General features: G+C 47.4%; 1 protein-coding gene across 1 annotated transcript in view; it reads right to left on the bottom strand.

Moving 5' to 3' along the window:
• Mobp (myelin-associated oligodendrocyte basic protein) overlaps nt 1-15,856 on the bottom strand; it is a 22,933-nt gene that overhangs the window by 6,290 nt on the left and 787 nt on the right. Inside the window, exon 2 of the mRNA XM_023700760.1 lies at nt 3,473-3,681. Within this exon, the coding sequence (XP_023556528.1) occupies nt 3,642-3,681 (40 nt within the window). The 3' untranslated portion in view covers nt 3,473-3,641. The remainder of the gene's footprint in view (nt 1-3,472; nt 3,682-15,856) is intronic.

The raw sequence follows: 15,856 nt of genomic DNA, 5'->3' as shown, positions 1-15,856 counted from the left end.
AAAAAAAAAAAAAAAAAAAAAAAGTTAGCATAGGCCCAAAGCTGCTACAGTGGACGTGCAGGAATGGCCTGCCATCCTACTGGTGCCACCTTCCTCTCATCTAGTAGAATGTCATCTCCAAGTGTCCCAAGTTTAGACTTAGAGTTTGCACATGAAGAATAAAAGTCAGGGGCAGATGGTTGTAGCTTCAGCTACTGTGGGAGTTGGGACTGACCTCTCCCACTCAGAACTAATTCCACGGAGTAGGGTGGATACATACTTGACATTGAATAAATTATTGCTATAACTGCACTTAACCAACTGTTTCAATAAGGGTTCGTCTGTGTCACAAGTGAGAAAAGTGTGCAAAACCTCCCCCCAACAGCAGCCACACACCCTGCCCTTGAGCCAGCACTGCGTCACTGTCCATTAAGGACACGTCAGTTCCTTAAGCAGAGGAGCTAAGCACCTGTTCAGGTGTCAGCGCTGCAGGTCAGGCATGAAGCTTTCTCAGCACCCTTCTGGCCTCTGCTGGGATGGCAGCCACTCCGCAGACACTCAGTGAGGCACTGTCCCCATAGCAACCCCTTCTTCCTCACCAGTGGAGAGGCTGTAAGTTCCCACAGGCAAACCCATAGGGCAAGTTCCCTCTTTAATATGCACTGGGAAGATCAGATTTCTCCAACTCTTTTATCTTCCACCTGAAGCAGTCTGTTCTCTAGTTTAGGTCTACGATTTAGATGTAAATATGCTCTAATTATGAAGTTGTAGGCAAGGGAACACAGTGACAACAAATAAATTGAATGCACAACTTCATAAGGGTTATGATTGAACGTTTCGGGAAGATTTCTTTACAATCTATCCCCTTCCCTCACACATCTGGCCCCACACTTCACCACTGTGTGATCAACCCATGTCATCTCATGACAGAGAAAGCCAAGGCCCCAAGGCACTGCCTCATGTCCTGTACACCACCAGAGCCCTCCCTCCTCCTCCCACACCTGTTGTGTCACCTGCGTCCCCACTTCCCTGTTCCTGCCTCATACGTTCTTACCCTCCCCACCTCCCTCAGCCCCAACTCTACTGCCTTCCCAGCAGCATCTCAGCCTGCTCAGGGGTCCCCAGTCCATGCCAGTGCAAGCCCTGCTCTGTGCTGCCCTTCATGGTCGAGCTAGGCTGGGGGAACCACTTCTGCACCCTGGAGTTCCTGTTCCTCACCTCCTCCACTCCACACAGAAAGTGCTGCCAGGCCACCAGCGGTTCCCTTGACCTCTCAAAGCAACTCTGCTCCTGGAAAATTATTCCCACAAAAAACCAACACGCACACATTCGCTCAGTCAACAAGGGTTTATTGAGTTCTTACTGGTGCTGGAAGCTGGGGATGGAGAAGTCGGTGCGTGCTGGCCGGAGGGGTTACATTATGACGGGAAGGAGCACACATTAGACAAGAGAGCAAGGTAACCCCAGAGGGTGGGAGACACTGAGGACAAACAAAGCTAAAGTGGTGGAGTGGAGTGGCTGTGGAGATGGCACTCAGCCTTCAAGGGAAGCATCTCTGGGACGGCAGGAGGCTGAGCCCTGCACCTAGACTGCACCAGGGAGTCAAATTGACAACTGCAGGGCCCAGCCTGGGTACATGGCACACCCTGTTCACACAAGAGGTGGGAACAGAAAGAGGATGGGAGGCGCAGCCCAGCTGGAGCTGGAAGGCAAGAAGCCAGGCCTGGAAGAACCAGGAGCCCTGTCCTCTCACAGGCTGAGCGGCCCCTCCCTTCCTTGCTCCATGGCCTCTGGGGAGCGCAGCTTTGGGGTGGGGTGCATGGGATACTTTCAGAGCTCTTAAGAAATCATCTAAGTTTGGGTCAAAACAAGATGAAGAGGCTTCTAGAATGGACATAGAGGGAACCTGGGTAGAGGTAGATCCACTCCAGCCTCAGCCTTCCACGGCCACCCTGCACTGAGGAGGGGAAGTGGCCCACATGGGCTCCTCCAAGGCCATCACTAAGGACACAGTGAGACTGTCAAGGAGTGAGGATGGCCACCCGGATCAGCTCAGTGCCCAGGGCGTAGAGTGGAAATGACCCCACAGGCTCTGTTTGCCACTATCAGGACTGGGACAGCTGTCCTCCCACGCTGAGCCCCCACACATGCACACACGGGCACACATGTCCTCCCACGCTGAGCCCCCACACGTGCACACACAGGCACACATGTCCTCCCACGCTGAGCCCCTGCACATGCACACACGAGCACACATGCGCCTATACACACGCAGCCCACAGGGGCACAGGAGGACCCAAGGCTCTTCCTCTGACTTGGCAGATCTCTCCCCAGGGGGCTCTTGCGCACATAGGAGGTGGCAGGATGGTGGCAGGGAGTGAAATGCTGTCCTTGCAGTCCCCATCAGAGTTCACCATGTGCAGGACCCAACCCCTCCTGGAATCTGGGATACAGACGGTGGAGAGCAGAGAGGAGCACAGAGATAGGCAGGGAGCCGGCAGCCCTGCCCATGGAAGCCAAGCTCCAATGCCCTCATCCGCGGGTTGGCCTCCTCCAGGGTGGCCTGAGGCTGCCAGCTTTCCTAGTTGGCTCTCCGCTTCCCCGAGGCCAAGCCCCTGTGCTCCTTTTGATCCCACCACACCATGATGTGGAGGGACAGTCAGGGGAGGCACTGAGGCACCAGGCCTCAGCCTCCCCAGCAAGGCTCCCTTTCCAGTCTCACCAAAGTGCCCAGACTGTGTGCCTGTGTCCCATAGGGGACAGGGTAGGAGGGCAGCAGCCCTGTGTCCACGGTCCTCAGGGAATGGTGGAGGGGCACAGTGGCTGAAGCCTGTTAACTTGCTCAAGGTCAGTCTGAAAGCAGCTGCTCAGATCGCGAGAGCAACTGCCTGGTGGGCTAGGCCAGGCTGCAGGCTCAATGTCCGGCTCAGGTGGCTCAGTTCTACCAGCCTGGTCCAGGAGACATTCGGAGGCTGCAGCAGGCTTTGGACAGGCTGAGTGGGGTGAGGGCTCCTCCCCACCTTTTCTCTCTGCTTCTGACACAGCACACTGGCTGTGTGTGACATGCTAATTTAGAAACTCTTATTCTCTGGTTCTCTGGATTACACAGCAGCCTAACCTCACTCACTCAACAACTGGAGCTTGCCCAGAGCCAACTGTGGCTCTGCCTACTGCCTGGTACTAGAAGCTGATTAAGGAAGCCAAACAGAAAACGAATGGCACTGAGAAAAAGGAGCCCCTAGGAACTACAGACAAAAATGGCCAGGATTAAAAACCACACTCAGTGACAGGATACCAGGGACAGAAGGGAGCAGGGGCTCAGAAGGCACTGTGGAGGCTGGCACGGAACCACCCTTCCCTGCAGAGCCTGGCGGCCTGTGCACATCGGAGAGGAAAGGCGGCAGGTGACACGAGAGAGCTGCGCCCTGGTGCTGGAGCCAAGGGCTGCCACTGGGCTCACAGCCGGAATGGAGTGCAGAGACACCCTTCTCACCTGCAGTCAGACAACCCTGGGGCTCGCTGGCCGTCGAGACTGTGGGCATCAGCAGGTGTCTGCCCCTGCATCATACTTGAAGTCAGGTGATTCACCAGAGGAAGTCGGGTAGGTGGAGAAGAGGAGAGCCGGGGCGGGGGCCATCCACTCACAGGACTGTCCTCTTCTGTCACTTCTTCTTAGGGGCAGGCTTGGTTCTCCTTTTCAACCTGGTTTACAAAGAGCAAAAGGAACATTCATGACATTGATGTATTCTCATGCAATCTTTCTCTGCAGTTAGTTAATATAATTCTGAATGTGTAGACTACTTTTGAGGTTCTTTTTCATCTAGGAAACCAGATTTAAAATTCTTCTCTCTAATTTCTCAATTCTGGTTGTATCTGGCCACATTGTTTCTAATTTTAAAACATTTTTTGTTATATTAAAGGAAATAAAAATAAGAAAAAAAGGTACAGAATTTCAAAACAAGATAAGAAATTAACAATGGTTGTTATAACATATATTGTTATCTTCAAAGTTGTTCAGATTACCAGCTGTAGGCATGCAAAATTGATCAAAGGATTAAGCATTAGCTCTTCCTTTCAATAAACCAACAGAAATCAGTAGACCAAAGTTAAGAAGATAACATTTTTTCCCTGAGCTGAAAGATATTCTTTGAAAGTTCTCTGACTTTATGTATAGTAATTGTTACTTTTCTGGTTACATTGCAGAGAATTTTGAAGCACAGAAAAAGGCAAAGGAAATGGAAGTACACCCCACTCTTAGAAAGTTTTATTACCCACCCACATAAAGAAGTAAACATATAGACATATACACAGAGTGCACTGACTCACATTACGAAGTTATGACCATAATGACATGTTTCTAATTTGATGAGGAACAGACTGTGCCCAAGAAAAACATCCACTAAATTCATTATGAATATGTGGCCCCATCCTTGACCAACCCAAGACAGGAAAACGGTAGATCACTATTACAACAAAACCAACCTCCATATAACATGTCCTAATCTGGTAGCAGTTTGAAAGGTTAAAGCCTGCCACATACAGAACGGATCAGATGAATAGCTCAGGCCCACGTTAGGGGAGGGAGAGTCCTAAGAATTTGTTCCAAATATGCAAGACCATCATATGACAGCTCTTGAAGGGATTAGCTCCCTCCATGGGCTAACAAGGCTCCACAAGCTCTTGAATGTGGATTGGAATTGAATTTATCATGCAAGTCCATCCCTAGAGCTAAAGAGCTATCTCATCAGCATCAGGTACCATCCGTACCTGAGGATCTTGGAAAATCAGTGCCACTGTAATTCTAATAATAATTAGATGTTCTATGGTTATTTAAATCCCACGCATGCCCACTCTGGTTTGAGGATAAGAGTAGGTCAAGCAATGGACCGTGAGGAAATTGACCCACACTGTGAATGAAGAGTTGAAAGAAGCACAAGAATGAACTGACAGTCCAACCCAAGCACCTTAGCTGGCCAGGCTCAAGCCTAACCCCTTTTAATGAACCTCAAAGCCAAGTTAGCAAGGGTTTAATAATACAAAATAGTAATCATTTAAAAAAAATAGATGCTTTGAGCAAAACAGCAGATCAGAGTATATACAAATAAAATATAGGCATGTAGATTGGAAAGAAAAATCTAAAACTGATTCTATTCAAAGACAATATGATTTCTAATGTAAAAAACCCTAGATTCTACCCCAAAAAACTAGTACGTTTGCAAAAACCACAGACAAGATCAATATAAAAAAGAAGCTATAAGAAATGAACAAATAGAAGTTGAATTCAAAAAGGTACTACTAATAGATTTGTTCTAATAGTGTTTGTGGACAGCATATCATGTTTGCATCCTATACAATGAATAACCACTAAGACAACAATATGCAATGTATTAATTATTGAAACTGTCCTACTAATCAGTTTTGAAACTGTCTTATTGCTATTTATTTCTCAATAAAATCATTTTCCAAAATTCAAAAAAAAAAAACCAAAAATAAAGTAGACACAAAGCATAAAATAAGTATAAAACAAGTAAGATGTGTACAAAGTTTAGATAATAAAAACCAGTTAAATAAATGGATAGGCCAAGTTCAGGACAGGAAGGCTCTGCTGTCACAGCTCCCCGTTTGACCCATAAACTCAACATGATCCCTTTAACGATCCGATCAGGGCGTATTAGGGCGAACTTGACACGCAAAAATCTGTGTGGAAAAGTGCAGGGCAGGAAGCGCTCTGAAGATGCACGAGCGGTGGTGCAGACTCACCGTGCTGATCTCGGCGCCTGCGAAAGCTGCGGGAATAAAGCTGCAGGGAAGCGGCTGCGGCGGCGGAAAGGAAGACAACAGACACTGGGCGGAAAGTACAGAAATAACACACACATGCGATTGGCCGGTCTCTTTTACAAAACTGCCCAGGCAGTTCAGTAGAAAATCTTTTCAACAAATAATGCTAGAATGATTACACACACAAAAATGTAACAAGAATCTGTACATCAAATTATTTAAAATGGACTCAAATGGATAATAGTGGAAGTAAAACCTAAAATAGTGTATTTTTAGATGACAATACAGATGAAATCTTTTTTGACTCTGGGTGAGAAATATATCTCCTACGTTTTCTACAGAAAATGATCCACAAACAAATTCGTTAAGTCTGGTTTTGTCAAACTTAAGTATTCTTCACCTAATACTATTCAAACAATCAAAGAAAAAAAAAAAAAGTAAGTCACAGAAAATACTTGGAGAAAATACATGAAGGGCGTTTTTTCCAGTCTTTATTTCTCTGACTCCACGTTTGCAGGCGCTCCTCGCGGCGCTGGGCTTGGACAGAGCGCCCGGGGCGTGCTGTGCCCCGCCCCGCCCCCTCCATCTTCTTACTGCCTATCTGCAGACCTACCTCCCTGTCTTCTGTCATTTATCCTACGTCTTAGATATATATTTAATATATATATTTATATATGTACATATATATTATCTCTGCATCTTTAACAAAAAAAATTTGTAGCCATAATATTTTAAACCTCCCAGCCACAATTAGAAAACAATGACCCAATTTATGTGAAAGATTTGATCAGACACTTTTTAAAAAGAGTATCTTTGGTGGATGATACACGGTCTTGTTAAAAGATGCTCGGCTCCCACAGATGAGCCAGGTAGGCAATGTGATTTTCACGGCTGCCCTTCAGTCTCAGCCCACCCGTGTCCTCCTCCTCTCCCAAACTGTCCCTGCTGCACTTCTGGAGGAGTCTGCACAAGGGCAGCGGGGCGAGGAGGCGGGAAGAAATCAGAGCACCACTGTGAACATACAGAGTTTGGGGAAGCAAAGATGGTAGGCTTACACTGTCATTTTAAAGCTTGTCAGAGAAGGGAGATAAAAGGCAGAAAGAGCCAGAAGGAAACTTCTCATGGAGAGACAGCGAATGTGATTAAAGAAAGAATGGCCCAGCCGCCAGAAGCACTTGGGAAGTGGCTCCCTCCTCAGGGCGCCCATGCTCCCACCCGCACTCAACCTGACTCTGTCAGCGTTTGCTCTCCCACTGGTCCTGGTGAACCCTAAGTGACACGGCTCGCTCGCTGCCTCATTCTCCCCCTGCCCCAGCCCGGTGTACGGGCCTTACAGATACACAGTAGGGTTTGTTGGATGGGTGAGTGAGTGAATGATACTGACGTTGAGATGAACACATGATGAAGTGTGTTGAGGCTGAGCTTTTCCTGTACACACAAGCAGACTTTCCAGGACAGCCAGCATTCTGCCTCCATGAGGCCCAGGAGTGGGGTGCCGGCCTACTCAGTGTTACTGCAGTCAATAACCTCCACTGAATTATCAGATAAAGGAAGAACTGGACAGTCATCCAAGTATGGACTGAGTGCCTCTAGGAGAGCAGAGAAGCTACATAGGTGTCTCCTAATAAGTGATTTAATTAAGGGATGGCTCCACCGGTGAAGGAGGATGGGCCAGGATGAGGCTGAAGGGAGAAGGGAGAGAATCCTGGAAGGAGGCGGTCTAAAGGGTAGAGGGAAGAAGAGGAAGCTGGCTGTCGCCAAACCACCAGAGTGCCCTGTCTTAACAGCTGGGCCAGAGCTGGGACCAACAATGGGTGCCTGTATGGTGGGCTTCTGGGGCCAAGATGTTCTCACACCCAGAGCACCACCTCTACCAGCTAAGCCATGCATGCTCCATGGGCATCCTGAACATCTGAAGCAACCCAACTCCATGATAATCAGTTGTATCACATGGACACCATGAATCTGACCCTCCATGCCCATGGGCTTTAGGTGCCATGACAGTTCTTCAAATACCTACATAGGGACAAGAACTCCCTCTTCCACAGAAAGGAGGGGCCCTGCCCCCAAATGGAGCGAACAGCTCTTGGAATGTTGCTATAGCTGCTCCTCCTTGTAAAACTACAAGAAGTCCTGACACCTGGCTTCTTTGGGGCTGTTAGCTATTTTCGTTGGCCCAGTCCCAAGCTGAGGAGTATACTCTTGTAACAAATCTGTGCTTTTACTTCTTCTGTGTGTCCTGCTGAATTCTTTGTTCAGGATACAAAGAAACTTATAAAGTTACAACTCCAGCAACATTTCTGGTGAGCCAGCCAGGAGGTAAAACCTCTTAGGAGATTTTTTTTTCTCTTCTCGCTCTTATTTTTTTTTTCCTTTGTGCTTTTAGTTCCCTGCTGCAAGCATGGGTCAAACAGTTAAAAGCCACTGGGGCATCCATCAGTTACTGACTCCTGTGACAGGATAACCCAGTTATAGAACAGAAAATTGTAGGCTTCATCAGGCACAAGACTACTTCCACACTCCCTGCAGACCTACGCCCTGTGCTTGTAAGATCTAAAATTTAATTTGCCGCTTTTCTGCCCCAACACTCCATTCTGCATTTCCATTCTCTTTGGGGAACAGCTCTCAGTCACTTGGCCTGATGATTCAGTAGCGCCTATAATCAAAGCCTCATGTAGGCCTTACCCCAGGTGGCCTTTCCACTGTTCTAATAAGGTACTTGCGTCATGCCCCTCTTCTCAAAGCCTCAGGGGCCATCCCGATTCACCTTTCTTATAGGTTCCCTGAGTGTTCCCTAGACATCAGAAAAGTTCACGATTATAGACAGGAGCCATAGTCTCCACTTTTGTAGACCACGTGGGCCTCCCTCCTTCTTCCCTTCCAAATATGGGCAGATCCACTCCCTGTTCCCTTGGATTACAAAAGAAATTGTTAAACCCCTCAGTTTTCAGGGTAAATGGGAGGAATACTGCTTCCCAACTGGTTAGAGGGAATAGGAGACTCCATCCTGGCTTTAGGGAGTCATAGTGGGCCACAGGCTACAACAATATTGAATAAATAAAAGGCATCAGTTCCATTCACTTCATTAGAGGTGATTGGTAGGAAATGTGAGCCTCAGAGGGACACCCCAAAGCCCAGCTGGCCTCTGTCCTTCTGTGGGGATGCCCTCAGGAGCTTGCCAGAGTCTCTCTCTCCCAGTCACTCTCTTCTCTCCATAGGGACACAAAGGACCATGGGAAGCACCCTGCTGATCCCATCTATCTCACCTTCAGGCTGCTTCCTTAATAACTGCACACAGTTTGACCCTGAAATTCTGAGAGTTAAGCAACATATGATTGTTGTAATAAAAATTTACCTCCAGTATAAATTACGAGTCAGAAATAAACAGTGAATGGCACTCTAAGTCCCAACATTGTTCTTCAATTAGATTTATTTTCAAAAGAAAGAGAAGTGCCTTAAGATCACTTATGTTCAGTTGTTTATAACTCTATCAAAAACCATCCCTCTGCAAAGGCCCAAGAAATCTGACCCTTAAAAAGAGCCCATGAAAGAGACTGATTTCACTGAGGGCCCTCTCTTCAAGCCCACCTGTCTCTCACAGAGACATGGATCTCTCCCATCTGTTTAAGGAAAGAAAACTCACTGGAAGCCTCCTTAACCTCCTCCTTACGCGCAGCCAGTTACACGAAGCTGACCTCCCCAAGTGGCTCAGAAACTTGGGTGTCAGCTACGCCCCAACAGTCCCCTGGCTGCGCCTCTCAGGCATCTATAAGCCCCCCAGAACACATGCAGTGTGGTGCTTCTTTCCCTTCTAACTCACAGCTCTTCTGACCCTAAGAGAGTTCACAGAGGAGAGGGCCTCCAGGTTCCCTCTGCAGTAGTGGACACCCAACAAGGTAAAGCGCATGTAGACCAACTCTGAGAACACTGCAGTAGGTCTGAAGATGAGCTTCAAACTTTGCCCCTTGTTTTTGACCTCTCGTGCTGAGATGTCCAACTTGTCCTAGCTACTTGCTGCATGTATTCCAGACGAAAACAAATCATAGGAGAGCCTAAGAGATATGCAGATGTCACATTAGGGGAAAGAAATCACCCCGCAGAGGATTACTGTTCCTCTGACAGAACCAACTTGGGGCTCTAATATTGCAGGCAGGTTACACACAGGGTTAAAATAGTGACTGCTGTTGTCATGGGAACAAATGATGCATTAGGGAAGCTGCTAATTATGAAAAGGTGAGAGAGGTTGTCCAGGGAAAAGAGGGAACCACACCGCCCTTTACAGTCAGTTAGATAATGGTGCCCGTAAATATGCAAACGTAGGTCCATCTTCCAAGGAGGGACAGACACCAGTGCCACACTGCTTAGTCAACCAGCCCCAGCTGTGTGGCACAAATCACAAAATCCTCAGTGGGGTCTCTAGGCCTCCCTGACCCAATTGTTGCACACAGCCTTTGTGGTATTCAACAATCATGATCTGGAAGAGGGTGAAAAGAGAGGGACTCAGAACAAAGGCAGACCAAAGCTACGCCTTTTCAATTGGCAGTGCTTTAAGCACAGTGAAACTGGCCAAGAGAAAACCCAAGGCCAACCAAGGAAAGGGCCCCATTTTACATGCAAGGAAACTGGACACTGAGCACATGACTACGTTTGGCGACTCCTCAGGCCCTGCTCCATGTGTCAGATTGTAACAGAAAGACACACACACACACACACACACACACACACACACACACACACACAGTCAGTTACTTTAGTTTCATAGTTGCCTAGGTGATAGTTCCTGTTCCAGTTGCAGTTGCTTCTCTTCCTTAGAAATAGCCAGTCACTGTGATGCACATTGTATATGCCAATCTCCAATTTAGAAGCCATTCTGCCTCTGTGCTTTCTGCTTGTTTATCCAACATAAGTCCTAGACCACCAGAGATCAGAGCCTGATATTCTGGAAGTGATCCCGATTAATACCCATTGATGTAAATAAATCTGCCTCCAAATTCTGGGTGTCATTTCAGTGTTTCTGCTTGCAGTTGCAATGTGGCCAATGTGCTTCACTTATGGCACTGGAAGATTACTTGTCCCCAACCCCAGGGAGGGGTGAGGCTGGTGAAAACCCTCACTTTCCACTCTAACAAGGAGGACAAAGGGGCCCCAGGAAATCTGCAATGCCCCTGTCTACAGACATCTTTATCTCCTTCAGAGAGCTAGGGTGGCTCTGGACATCATGTTGTTGAACACTGCAACTTCAATTCTTTTTATAAGCAAGGGCCATTTGCTCAGTTTTAACTTCCTTCTCTGGTCTTCCCACCTCTAAGTTGATAGCCATAATTGGGGTTAAAAGAAGTCCTAGTTAGAGCTTTTTTACTCCTGCTTTGACAGTTCAATTTGAAAATTAAATGCTCAACTATGAGGCTTGAATTGTCCCATGGGGGTCCTACTCCCTTTTTGGGAAGAAATATCCCATTAAAATGGGAGCTGCTTGCACTCTGGACCCTGCTGGGCTACATGCTCGGTGGGTAGCTCAGCAGTGAGGGCCCCACCAGCCCAGGGGTGGCATGCGGTGCTGAATGACCCAAGATGACCCGGGCATCTCAGGAGACAGTCTTTGGGAAAGGAATATTCTAGAGAGGTAGGCCTTCGAAGGGATAAACTATGTGCAACAGTAACATAATGTATCTTGAAGAAAATTGATTACTCTTTGTGAAATGAAATCAGAGTTATACATAATGCACGGCTACAATTACTAATGTTCTCTGCTGCAGGTCATTAATAAAGTTGCTCTTCTTCGGTTAGTCTGTTGCGAAAAAAATAAAATGGGAGCTGCTTGATTCTGGCAAAGGCTGAAGTGGATTTTACCTTCTGAGACTTCATTAGTCCTCCTTGTAGTGTAACGCAATACTTGGGAGGTAAATTCAGCAGTACTGGTAGTTGTAAAACTAAAGACCTCAGACTATTTCCCAACTGAACACAATATCCTATCAAAGCCTCTCATAGAAAGGTTTTAAACATGGTCCTCAGGATCACACCCCTAGTGGCCTCTCATAAGCCCTTCAGAAGAATGTCAGATGGTACAAGAGCTCTGCCTTTCAACGAGGCTGCGATTCCAATCCACTCACAGCGCGCACCCATATACTATCCCCTCCCAATGTCCAGGAGACCCAAGCTGGTTCTCCATCTTGGATCCCAAAGATGATTCTTTTTTATTTTTCGTCATCTAGGCTTCCAATTCCTGTATTCCTTTGAATGAGAAAATCTCATCTTCAGGGAAAAACAACCTATTTTGGATACTTCTTCCACAAATCTTTACAAAGATTCTCCAACTTTTTACTTGGACACTGGAAAAGGACTTAAGGAAACTTAAGGAGCTAAGTGGGAACCATGGTGAGGTCTGAAAAACAAATTAGTCCTGGGGGGCCTGCCCCTTAGCTCAGTTCTTTAAGTGGCTGCTTCAACAAAGCAGTCAGGCTCAGCTTGCTGTGGTTCGATCCCCACAACTCAAGCCAGCCAAACCTGCCCTGAAGGTATTTGGAGCAAAAAAAAAAAAAAAAAAAAAAAAAAATCAGTCCTTCCTCAAGGGACACAGTATAGGCTATGGAACCCTTCATGATTCATTCTACATGGGAAGAGATGTTGCATGTGCAATAGTCACTTGAATTTTTGCAGGACCAGGACTAGCAACATCCATCTACCAGGTCTGTAAAGCTTGCCCACTTCTTTTCTACAACAATCCTGCCAAGCCCAAACCACCTCCTTTGTTAGAACCTGTACAGAAGAGAGAAACATACCTTGGAGTGGACTGGCAATTCGGCTTTACCCTCATGCCACCATGTGGGGGATTTAAATGAACCTTGGTCCTAATTGACACTGTCACAAATTGAATTGAGGCCTTCCCTACCTGTTCAGAAAAGGCTACAGAGGTAGTCAAGGTGCTCCTCAAAGAAATTGCCCCTTGCTTTGGACTACTCCAGCCCCTTCAGCTTGACAATGGGCTAGGGTAATAATCTTTTTTAATCTCTCAAATAACTCAGGGTATGGCAAAGGCTTTAGAAATAAAGTACCACTTCTGTTCTACATGGAGACCTCAGTCTTCTGGAAAGATCCAAAGGGCCATCCAGACCCCAAAACTGACACTGATAAAACTTTGCCAAGACACTTCTGAGTCCTGACTTTGATCATTGTCAAGAACCCTTATGAGAATTTGAAACATCTCAAAACCAGGCAAAATGCAGGTCCATTCTAAATGCTGTATGGAAGGTCTTTTCTATCTTCTGATATGGTAGCGGTTCAGGCCATAAGGCTATTATAGTTTCTTATTAATCTTGGCCAAACATAACAATATATCCAATTATATGGGAATAAAGTCCAAGCACAAGATACACAGTTGTATGGGAACAAAGTCTGCTCAGCACCTAGTACACACGCTGGAGACCAAGCACTTCTTAAGACCTGGATAGAAGGAAGCCCAGCAGATCAACTAAAACCAAAGCCGGAAGGCCCTTTTCCAGTATTTTAGCCATGCCAACATTAAAGGTGGCAGGTATGGATAGCTAGGATTGCCTCTCTTGGATCAAGCCTGCCTGACCTGACATGCCTGAGATGACAAATAACCAAACACAAAAGACCAAACACCCTGTGAGCCTGTCAAGGACCTCAAGTACCTTGGAGAAGAAGCAGACGGCTCCAATGACAGGTAAGTCAACTCCTGGTGCACACCCTTCATGATCACACCTTTACATCCTTTGCTGTAATCCTCATTGCCTTAGCTGACTATGGCTCAGACCCCCACCTACTTAAAAGTTTGTTTTAGATTTGTACTGCAGGAAGATCTAGCAAACTATTCCTGGGAAGAGACAAGAATCTTTCTTAAAATAGGACAGATCAGTTGCCCCAGAACAAGTCCACACCAATCTTGGGCTTGGAATGTATATTTTGCATACTTACTTGGTTTATCTCTCTACTGTCTTATCTACTTCAACTTACCCTTTAATGGCATGTTTAAATTAAGATGGGGGCACCTTTAATGTTCTTATCTTTGTGTTTCCACTCAAGAGACGTAAATGCCAACCCCTTATACCTCTGCATCCCTATACTTCCGCAGGTCATCTCTTTCCTACCCTGCCCAGACAGACAGAAGGCTCACAGCAACACCTGAAAGTCTTGGAGAAGGGGCAGTGGTCAACAGCACTTTCATGTGCAGCTAAGCAGCTAAAGACACTAAGACAAAAATTAATGTTTAGATCCAGATACTCACTAGTTTTACAAGCCTGTGCTGCTGTCTGGGCCAGTCCTCTCCAAGATATGCCATGACCAGCTGGGCCAGGTCTGCATTTGCATCACCTGCTTTGATCCCTCTGAATCTTGGAAAGGGTGCTTTTAATGGCTCTCTTGCTATTTTGCTGGTCCCTTCAGGAAAAGGGCAAAAGTTCCTCAGACCTCTGATGATATGAAGGGAACTGACTTCTAAATATACGAAACCCAATACACAACTGTCTTCAAGTCCCAGAAATGGAGGCCCCATCTGTTATACTGTCAGAGGAAAGCTGACTCTAGCCTAATTACTACGGCACAAGGTTGTATATATCAATCCTCTAATTTCTTTTTAGTCAAAAGTCAATCAGACCTGCAAAATGTTCAAAGGCAGATGCTATTTTTCTAGAGGACTCATGGCCCCTGTGAGACACAAGCCAGAACATGTCACCCTCTGGCCGTAGCTCAGATAGGCAGTACTCCCCCACCCTTAGATACGCAGACCCTTTCAGCATAGATGCCAGAAGGCTCTGGCTCTCCTCCTACCTAAGCCACTTCTCAAGCATGCTTTCTCTGTGGGACCCAGGCATGCCTTTGCCTTCCATCCAATGAGCTGGAAAGCTCACCCTAATGTATTTAGTAACTAACTCAAAGTGCTCCAGTTTTTCAATCCAGGTACTTCTCATCACATCCCCACAAAAGTGGTACTGTCAGCCTCCCCAATGTCCTAGAGTCCAGAGTTGAGCTCGTCTGGTTCCAGCTGTTTTAAGCATGTTGACTGGAATTGGTTGGAACATCACCAGACTGTCACATGACATCAGACAAGAGAACTTTCCCTCTTTGACCCAGCAAGATCCAGTAAAAAAATTAATTCCTTGGCTCGAGTCAACCTAAATAGAACCTCCAGGTTCTGGATCTCCTTACAGCTTATCTGGAGGAACCTATGTGATGCTTAAACATCCTTGGATTTTTCTTTCTTTGTTTTGGTGTTTTCAGTAAATGAAACTGGAATAGTCTTAGCCTGAATTCCATAATTTGAAAGGCCAGAGAAAACTATGCCAGCTACCAACGTTCAGTCCATAACAACGATCACTAGATTGATCCTGGTAGAAAATGGATGTCTGGCCTGTTCTCCCGGGTTGCACCCCTCAGGGGCCCCTGACTGCTCTTCACTTTGGGCTCCTGCTTTTCTTAAAGTCAAAACTTCTCTGATGTCTTCCAGGATTCGGCAGCTATTTGTCAGGCTGCGGCCATGCAAGGACTACTCCAAGAGTCCAAGGCCTCCGAAGGCTCCGAGGTCAGTCAAGGTGAGAGTTGTGGATTCCCACACTAGTCGGGGCTATGCCATCCTTGGAAGGAAGCCCTTGGGGAAGAATCTACATCGCCTGCCTTCTGCAACCCGTAAGAAATCGTGGGAAACATGTCTCAGAAGGTAGCTGAGGCGGGTGAGAAATTCCCAGAAGTAGGAGGTCCGAGAAGAGGAAGCCAGCTATCCCCAAGCCAGCAGGGTGCCCTCCTAACAGCTGGGCCAGCGCCGGCTGGTCGGGGGCGCGGGCACGGCGGACTTCGGGCGCCCGAGGCACACCCGCGCTCAGGGCACCACCTCCGCCGGCTAAGCCGAGCCTGTAAGGCGCGCCATGGGGCACGCGGAACGCCGGAAGCGACGCAGCTTCGCGGCAATCGGCTGTACCCCGCGGACGCTGCGGATCTGACCCTGCAGCCGCGGGCTTTGGGCGCCGCCCGCGGACGGAAACCCCCTCTCCCCCGGAAGGGGGCGCCGCGCCCGCCCCGCTCGCCCGCAGTTTCCCGCGCGCGGCTCCGCCCAGAGGACCCCGGCCCGCCGGGCGTGCTCAGCGCC

This window comes from Octodon degus, unplaced genomic scaffold (genome assembly GCF_000260255.1).
Source record: "Octodon degus isolate 3935 unplaced genomic scaffold, OctDeg1.0 scaffold00126, whole genome shotgun sequence".
Classification (NCBI taxonomy): Eukaryota; Metazoa; Chordata; class Mammalia; order Rodentia; family Octodontidae; genus Octodon; species Octodon degus.
This window is presented reverse-complemented; position numbering and strand designations above follow the sequence as displayed.